At 57.0% G+C, this 8,903-nt stretch overlaps 2 protein-coding genes across 6 annotated transcripts in view; one reads left to right on the forward strand and one right to left on the reverse strand.

The window, feature by feature from the left end:
* PNPLA7 (patatin like phospholipase domain containing 7) overlaps positions 1 to 7,303 on the reverse strand; it is a 77,224-nt gene extending 69,921 nt beyond the window's left edge. For 4 of the 5 annotated variants that reach the window (XM_027557004.1, XM_027557005.1, XM_027557003.1 and 1 more), the window contains exons 1-9: positions 7,197 to 7,302; positions 6,750 to 6,832; positions 5,894 to 5,925; positions 4,330 to 4,401; positions 4,087 to 4,174; positions 3,638 to 3,717; positions 2,264 to 2,355; positions 1,786 to 1,926; positions 129 to 288 (exon numbers count right to left, since the gene is read on the reverse strand). In XM_027557004.1, the coding sequence (XP_027412805.1) occupies positions 129 to 288; positions 1,786 to 1,926; positions 2,264 to 2,355; positions 3,638 to 3,717; positions 4,087 to 4,174; positions 4,330 to 4,401; positions 5,894 to 5,923 (663 nt within the window). In that variant the 5' untranslated portion in view covers positions 5,924 to 5,925; positions 6,750 to 6,832; positions 7,197 to 7,302. Of the gene's footprint in view, positions 1 to 128; positions 289 to 1,785; positions 1,927 to 2,263; positions 2,356 to 3,637; positions 3,718 to 4,086; positions 4,175 to 4,329; positions 4,402 to 5,893; positions 5,926 to 6,749; positions 6,833 to 7,196 lie in introns of all 5 variants that reach the window. The other variant, XR_003513597.1, reaches the window with a different exon arrangement.
* Positions 7,304 to 7,509: 206 nt separating this feature from the next.
* On the forward strand, positions 7,510 to 8,157 carry MRPL41 (mitochondrial ribosomal protein L41). The gene has a single exon (XM_027557014.1). It carries the CDS (start codon positions 7,617 to 7,619, stop codon positions 8,022 to 8,024), a length of 408 nt encoding a protein of 135 aa, XP_027412815.1. The 5' UTR covers positions 7,510 to 7,616; the 3' UTR covers positions 8,025 to 8,157.
* The last annotated feature ends 746 nt before the right edge of the window (positions 8,158 to 8,903 follow it).

Here is an 8,903-nt window from a genome sequence, read left to right on the forward strand (position 1 = left end):
TATCTACATAAAATAAAATACGTTTTGCACTAACTTTTCAATGGAAAACTTGAGAAATGTTCAAGAGGGCAGACCACTAAGTGCCAACACAACAGCACCCCCGCCCCGCCCCGCCCGAGGGCTCTCACCGAGTCCTGGACGCGGACCTCCAGCCGCCCGTCCTGCACCACATAGATGCTGTTGTCCAGCTCCCCCGGCCGGAAGATGTACTCCCCTTCCAGAAGCTGCACAAAGACCATGTGTTTGCAAAGTTCCAGGAATAGCGGCTTCTCAAAGTGACCCAGGACCCTACAGAAAACAGAACACGTGGGACACCTTCAGGAAGGAGGGGAGGGGCAGAGGCCACTGTCCCTGCTGGCCAGACCACAGGGAGAGCTTCCAAGGGCCGCAGAGCCTGCAGCACTAGCGCCTGGTCACCAGCAGGACAGGAGCCTGAGGTTTAGGAATCCTCATCAGCTGCTATTCCAGGAGCTCAGAGAACTCTCAGGCTGTGCCTGTGCGTTTGAGCCAGGTCTGTAACCAAGGGCAGTTAGTGAAGTGCTGGAAAGAGGGGTTGGGGCTTCCAGGGAGAGACGGGGAGCCAGACTTTCAATCTTCCATCCAGCCACTCACTTCCCACACTCGCTCTGCATCGTCCTGAGAAGCAGACACACATGGGAAAGAACCAGCGAGGAGGCTCTGCTCACCGCCAGGAGGGCAGTGACAGCCAGAGGAGAGAAGCTTTGCCAGTGATAAAAGAAATGATCACTGGTTGAGATCCAGAGAGGTCATTCTGGCTGCTACATGTGCGAACACCCACTTTATGCTCAATAGACAGAATATCCTATTTGTGGCTGATCAAACACACACTGTACATCTGCTTTAATTATTAAAGGGCACACTTACTGAGGCTTCCCTGGTGGCTCAGAGGTTAAAGCGTCTGCCTGCAATGCAGGAGACCTGGGTTCAATTCCTGGGTCGGGAAGATCCCCTGGAGAAGGAAATGGCAACCCACTCCAGTATTCTTGCCTGGAGAATCCCATGGACAGAGGAGCCTGGTAGGCTACAGTCCACGGGGTCGCAAAGAGTCAGACACAACTGAATGACTTCACTTCACACTTACTGATGCTGAAGCTGAAACTCCAACACTTTGGCTACCTGATGTGAAGAACTGACTCATTGGAAAAGACCCTGATGCTGGGAAAGATTGAGGGCAAGAGAAGAAGGGGACGACAGAGGATGAGATGGTTGGATGGCATCACTGACTCAATGGACCTGAGTTTGAGCAAGCTCCGGGAGTTGGTGATGGACAGGCATGCTGTAGTCCATGGGGATGCGACTGAGCGACTGATCTGAACTGAACACTCAGCAGAAGAACACCCACATTAAAGATAAGGGCTCAGTGCCTCCTGTCCTGGGCCATCAGTCCTGGTGCTCCTTCCACGATAAGACTCCCTTCCCAGCTGTCAGTGCCATACTGACTCGCCGTGTACGTGCTGATTTGGTTTTGATTTCTTTCTGATACCCTGAAGGAATGTATCCGTGACTAGTTTAATATTCTTCATCAGACAAGATATAAAACTGTGCTGAAAACCACGCTTCTCTGGAGAAGCTCCTCAGAGCTGTCTGAGAGGCTGTCTTCTGGGTTACAGTCCTCAGTTTGGCTCCAATAAAACTCTTTTCTATTCCTGTTACACACTGTTTACTGATTTTTTTTGTCGACACAACCATCAGTGCCCACAGGGAAAGGACACCTCGGAGGCCAGGTGAGCACACAGAAAGCCTCCAGGCCCACCTCTCTCTTACCGGACGTTTTTCAGCATGTACAGAACTTCTGATGGCAGGTGAGAATTCTTCACATCAAACTCTGTGAGGTCAGCCTCCAGCAGGGAGGGAGGGGGCTCCTTTGGCTGCAAGGTAGGGTATTCCTTCTTGAACCGCAGGATCCTACAAAGCAGAGGCACACACCTGGAGCAGAGGCCCAAAGGGGCTCAAAAGCAGACAGCAAGGAGCTTCCCTGGCGGTCCAGTGGGTAGGAATCTACCTTGCAATGCAGGGGACGTGGGTTTGATCCCTGGCTGGGGAACTAAGATCCCACATGCCACAGAGCAACAAAGCCTGAGTGCCATGACTAAGATCTGATGCACCCAAATTAATCAATTAAATATTTTAAAAATTAAAAAAAAAGAGCATTTAGGCTGTGAGACCCATAGCAGGGAAGCCACGGATAGCCCACTGGGGAGGGCAGCTGGGACCTGACTGGTCTGAAGGGCATTCCCAGTACCTCTTGGCCAAAGATAGCACTTTGGTCCTCTTCCTCACCCGCTGTCGGGGAGCAGCTGTGTTCCCCACAAGTGTGTGGGGAAGCGTGGTCACCTGCAGAATGAGAGGGGGAGGCTAAGTCTGGACTCTGAGACCTGTGAGATCCAGTTCCCAGTCTCAGGGTCGGTTCCAGCCCTCAGGACGTGGCCCCTGCGGGCCTGACACCAGCATTCCGGCCTGGCCCCACCTGCTCGCCTGCCCAGGACACAGGGAACCTCCTTGGCGCTGCTGACAGCGAGGACACAGGGCCACATCCCCAGACAGCCCGTGCCCCGAGAGCTCCGACGTCCTCGGCCCTACGTCCTTCTCCTGGAAGGCTGGCCGGCGCCCTCCTCCTCACACCTGTCACGCTGGTACACGCAACCCCAGTGCCTGCACACCCTCCCGGCCTGGACAGCTCTTTGTCCCCCTCACAGTCCAGGCCCACTAGACTGCTGCAAACAGCGCTGCCGAGGAAGACAAAGGGCCTGGCTCCTACCCAGGCGTCAGCCGGCCCCCTTGGGCAGCTCCCCAGCTGCGTCTGCCCCATGGTGCTGGCTGTGGATGTTGGTGTTGTCACCATGACTCCTCCTTGCCCCCAAAGGGTTCTGGCCCCACCAGACCATGTTCCTGTCTTCCTTAGACCAAATCCAGCTTGCCACCACACAGTCCTCAGTGGGGTCATCCGTGGACAGCCCCAGGTCCAGCCACACACGAGCGCCTTGAGACCTGCTCGCAGGTCATCCCATGTGGCCCCACACGAGACTGCAGCAGCCCGCACACCACGTCCCAGGGCGGCCCCCGCCAGACACGGCAGCCCAAACCAACCTCCCTCTCAGAGCACTTGACCCTGAAGAGGAGAAGGAGCCACCCAGGGACACCCATGTGTCTGACAGTTCAAGTTCTTCTACAAAGAACACAAACTAACTGTGTATCTAGAGAAAAGTAACAAACAAAATATTTTTACACGTCAGCAAATGTTTCAAGCATGCTTCTGTGGCACAGTAAGCCTCTGGGAGTCTGCTGAGCCCTTTGTCCTCAGTGGGTGGGAGGGCATGGGGCCCACCAGCAAAGGCTGCTCATCCCCAAGATGGTTGTGACACTAGGAAGTAAGGCCTGGGAGTTTCCACCTTGCAGGGCCCGGCCCCAAATCATGGGAGGCCCACCAATCTACACCGCAGCCAGGACCTTCTGCTTGACCCACTCGGGGATGCTCCTGGGAGGGGCTTCTGCCCTCCTTCATGGCTCATTTCCTCTCTAGGTCAGACCTTCCCCAAACCCCGGGGCCCTGCTCAACCCTAGGCACAGTCTGAAGCCGACCCCTCTGAGGGAGGAGGGGACCCGCAGCGTGAGTTACCTTCCTCATGATCTTCCTGCCGTAGAACATCACCTTGTCTCTCTTCCGGAACCTGTACTGAGGACTGGGCTGCACCTGTCCTGCAAGGGGGGCCAAGGGGCGCCAAGGGGCTGCCTGAGCACAGGTGGGCCATCTGTGTGTGCACACTGAGCTTGTCCTGCCCACCCTGTGTCACACAGCATCTTGATCCTGGGCTGTGACACACCCAAGCAGAGGAAGCGGTACTTCATCTCTTCTTGGAAATGAGAGCCAAGAAAGTTCAGGATACAGTTATATTCCATGGATCTGATGAGCTGTCGACAGGCCAGCAGTTTTCAACAAAAGCCACTATGCCTTGAGAGCTATTTATGGGAGCTTAAAATATGGGGAGAAATCACCCGAATCTCCCACCCGCTCAAGCCCTCTTTTCCCTCCCCTACTGGAGCCACAGCCTCAAGCAAGATACTCACGGAATTGGCTAACCCTTCTGTACACAAAAAAGATGGTGGTGCCAATGAGGGCCAGGGCCAGGAGGACTCCAATCACAATCCCCAGCAGCTGGGCAAGGTCATAGACAGAGCACCCATCAGCAAGGCACCAAGACCCCCCAACCCCAAACACAGGCTGGACACAAAGGGCCCCGGGCGGCCAAGGGTGAAGGGGGCCACTGATTCTGGGGCCTGCCCATCACCTGGGAGCAGTGAGGTGGTTACCATGGTGGACTGGGAATGCTGCTCCATCAGCTCCAGACCCCAGGACCATAGGGTGGCCAGATAGAAGCCCACCTAGGGGAGAAGCCTGCAGTCAGGAAGGGCCAGGATGGGCACAGCCCCAGCTTCTCAGGGAGCAAGAACAGAGCTGTGGGTCAGGGAAAAAGTTGGCAGCCCTGGAGACCTCCAAAATGAAGCGGGCTTTCAGGAGGCAGACGGCCTGAGTCCCAGTCTGCTCTGGAGAAGGGCTACCCACCCATAGGATGGCTGGGCAGGGCCAGCAGCTGCGCTGCACTGACAGCAAATGCTCTGGGCATCTGAGCCCTCCATTCTCAGCCTCCCTGTTCCTCGGGGTGCAAGTCAAGAGGGAGCAAACCTGGCTAGCGGGGGCATGCAAAGGCCTCTTCTCCAGTGCCCTCTCATCACAAGCAGGACCATATGCTGCTGGCCCAAGGGCGGACGCACGCCCACACAGCAGCAGCGCTGAGAAACCCTAACGAGCCAACTGCATTTTGAGAACATTGAATCCAGCACATAGCAGCAAAGGGCTCCCAGGGAGGGAGTTAACAAGGAGCTTCAGAATCCCAGACCCCAGGGAGAAAGACAGGAAGGTAAGAGAAAACAGTGAGTGTGGAACGGTGAGTGGGCAGATGGCCTGGACCTCCTATACAAGGGATGCTGGCAGGTTCCCTGCAAAGACAAGAAACCAGTCAAACAAGTAACTACGCTCCACTCCTCCTGGTCCTCACATCCTTCCAGCAGTCAGGAACAGGATGGATTGAGGGAGGGGGCGGTGTGTGTGTGTGAGTTCTGTCAAGCTTTTACATGAGTGCCAAGGACTAACGCAGCTTGCCTGATCCTTCAGAGCCAGGATCACACACAGTGCTGATGCCAGAAAACCCGAGGAGTTCAGTGCACTCAGAAAAGCGTTTCAAAAGCAGAATGTTACATCAAGACAGAACAAGGAAGTGATCCAAAGACTCAACCCTCTGAACTTGGCTCAGAAAGCAGAGGAAGCAGTGGGAGCTGCTGCCTCAGAGTGAGGTGCCCAGGCCCTCCTGGCCTAGGCTGTGTGCTTGGCTAGAGACCACCTCCACGGGGTGGCAGACAAGCACCCTCCTCATAAGTGGGTCCGCTGAGCTCAGCCGCCCCCGGGGTGGGGGGAGGGGAGGAGCCAGGGGAACAGTTATAAGAGTGACCCAGACCTATTCATACAGTCTCTAGTGGTTGACATCCCCGACTTTTCAGCTTTTCACTGCTGTTTTAATGCATCTAATTTTCTGTTTTAGGAATAAAAGTCTTTGTGATGTGGCTACAGATGTTCCACGGGAAAAAGGCCCTACCTCAAAGCAAGCAGGCTTCCTAAAGGGAAGCAGGAACTGACAAGTGTGACCTTGAGGAACAGAAGGGAGGGGTTCAGTCCTGACAGGGGAAGAGAGGCCCGCACACCACTCCCACAGGCAGCCAACTTCAAGGAGCTGCTGCATGGCAGCTTTCTCCTTGTCCAGAAGCGGCCACACTGGGAATTTTCAGGCTGATTCTTCACTGGACTCCTCAGGTTCTGTACCTCTGGGCCAGTGTCCTCCTCTTGCTCCATGGCTAAAAAGTGAAACAAAAGAAGAAAGACATGTTCTGAGGAGGGCACAGGTTGTACCACCTCAGGCTCACGTGCAAAGCAGTGCCTCCCAGCCCTTCCCTAAATTCCTGTCCACGTTAAGTTACATGTCTATTGACAGGAAAACTCTGATGAAACACTGTGCTCTCCATGGAGAAAACAAAGGGAGCAAGCAAAGGGAGCCACTTGCCTCTCTGTAAACAGCCCTTGTGTGGCTGCCCAAGGAACCGGGAACTGCAGCCAAGCCCCGGGCTCCTCTCCCAGTCAGTCAAAGACAAGTGTGGGCATCTGGGCAAAGGCCTAGTGCAGCTGGGAGTTCCAGGACCATGGCAAGGAGGCTGAAGCTGGGTAGGGGTAGGGGTGTGTGGCCACCGCAGGCTGTGCGCCAGACCCTGCCTAGTGGGCTGGGCACAGGATTTTCCACCAGTGTGGTGGAGCCCTGGAGGTGGGTGTGCTGGTCCCGGCTGTGGTGAACTTGAGGAGCAGCCCCGCGCACCTGACCTCTCTGCCAGGAGGAGGAGCCATGTCTAGGGCCTTTACCCTGTGGCTCCCACGTCTCTTAGAAGGGCCACAGTAAGGAAGGGTTTATCTCTTCCAAAATCCCACCCAGACAAGTCAGGGAGCAGAACGCAGGTGCAGAGTCACCTGCATTTGCTCTCTGGTCTGTGCCCTGTGGGAAACTTCCTTCTCAGACGTCTTTTCAAGGACCAGCAGTTCCTTGACCCCAGCTCTACCGCCCAGCCCTGCCCAGTCCCATCTCCCGATGCCCACTAGGCTCAAGAGGGACAAAAGCTCAAGCCCCCAGCACCTGCCACACGACGGAAGCGCCGTCAGCTGCTCCGCTTGCTCCACAGCGTGGGGCCAGAGGAAAGGTGGTCAAGTCCAGGAGACCTGGAGGAGCCGGGGGCAGAAGGGCTGAAGGCTTGGAGCTTAGGGAGGGCGTGGTTAAGGGAGGGCGTAGGGTTGGAGGGTAGGGGTTAAGGGGCCGTCCGGTTGAAGGCTCTCAGGTTGGGGGGGCGTCTGGTGTAGGGGGCACTCGGTTTAGGGGTGTCGGGTTGAGGAGCACCCGGGTTGTGGGCATCGGGTTTAGGGGCGTCGAGCTGAGGGGTGTCGGGGTTGCGGGGGAGCGTCGAGGTTGGGAGGCGTCGAGTTAAGCGGGGGTCGAGATGACGGACGTCGGGTTGGAAGCAGTCTGGCTGGGGGCGCCGGCGGCCCTGGGGGGCAGTGTGCGCGGGCTGGGGGAGATGATGGCTACCTCTCCTCACAGACTCAGACCTCTAAGCTGGCCACTTCGCGGCGCTAGACGGCGACTCACCGGCACTGCGCGCTCCCGTCCCGCCTCCCCGAAGCCCCGCCCCCAACGTCCGCGCTCCCGATATCCACCTCCCGTCGTCCGGCGCCGCCTCGAAGCCCCGCCCCCGACGGCGGCGCTCCTGGCGTCCCCCCGGGACGAGGGCTCTCCCCGCGGATTGGCCAGGCTACCTCCGGTCCCGCCCCCTCCCGGGGCCGAGGCTGCACATTCGACACGGCGCAGCCAATCGGAGCCGCTCTTCCTGCGGCGCGGGGGCCGGTGGGGCCGGAAGCTACCGAAGGCGCCGGAAGCGCAGCGCGGCGGGGCCGGAATCGGAGGCGGCTGGAGCGGGCATTGGCGTGGTGGCTGTGCGCAGGCCTCGCCATGGGCCTCCTGAGCGGGGCGGCTCGCGCCCTGGTGCGGGGCGCCGACCGTATGAGCAAGTGGACCAGCAAGCGGGGCCCGCGCACCTTCCACAAGAGCCGCGGTGCCAAGGGCGTCGGCTTCCACGGTCGCGGCGGCAAGTTCGTGCTGGTCAAGGAAAGGGTCCCGGAGCTGGTGGTGCCCGACCTGGCCGGCTTCAAGCTCAAGCCCTACGTGAACTACCGCGCCCCGGAGGGCACAGACGTTCCCCTGACGGCCAAGCAGCTCTTTCTGGAGACGGCGGCGCCGGCTATCGAGAAGGACTTTAAGGCCGGGACTTTCGACCCCGAGCACCTGGAACGGTACGGGTTTGAGCCCACGCAGGAAGGCAAGCTCTTCCAGCTGTATCCCAAGAACTTCCCGCGCTAGGAGTGGTCGGCGGCCGCGCCGGATGTGCCTGCGACCGAGGACTTGGACCCTCCTCGCCCAGCCTAGTTCCGGGGTGGCGGGTGGAGAGGCGGTTCCCTCGTTTTCGTTTCTATTAAAGACCTTGGCTACCGTACGGTGTTGTTTTGGGCATCTGGCCACTGTGTAAAGGAAGCACGCCACGTGTTAGGTTAAGGCGTAGAGACCTAGGCGACGTTCTCAGGTTGCAGCCAAACCAGAACCCCTACCGAGAGGGAAGTAGGCAAGAACATGTGGCTCAGCTTGCAGGAGGGAGATAGTTCAGAAGGCAGATCCAGCCACGTGACAGCACTGGGTAATTCATCCCGAGCTCACCCCAGGGAACAACCAATGAGCACATTTATGGGTCCCAAAGCAGTTTATTTTGGTGAAACTCCCGGCCTTGGGGCAAACCTAAAGATAAGGCCACATGGGAAGTTGCTGCCAAACTGCTATGTCCCTAATAATTTATGGTCTCTTTCCTCTTTATGTTCTGTTTCAGTGCATAATTCCTCAGATCCTAATTCTGTTTAATTGATCCTTAAGCGAAATACCCTAAACTAAACCCTGGAAGAGGGTTCAACATTAATACCTTCTAACCTGTGCTGGCAGTTGTATCAGGAAATAAAGAATAGAAGCTTGTGTTTTCTGACTCAGAACACTTGCCTGTCCTATTAGTGGATGCTGAGGGGCTGACAGATGCCACAGTGGCATCTACATCTACACCTGCAGTTGTACATCTGCTCCTCCAGAGGAGGAGGGACTCACCTACTGGAGTCAGACCAGTCACAAGCCCAGTACTATGGAGTTAAGCTGTGTCCAGGTTTAACTGAAGCCACAGTGAGGAAGCGTGACTAATCCACC

Source organism: Bos indicus x Bos taurus, chromosome 11, assembly GCF_003369695.1.
Source record: "Bos indicus x Bos taurus breed Angus x Brahman F1 hybrid chromosome 11, Bos_hybrid_MaternalHap_v2.0, whole genome shotgun sequence".
NCBI lineage: Eukaryota > Metazoa > Chordata > Mammalia > Artiodactyla > Bovidae > Bos > Bos indicus x Bos taurus.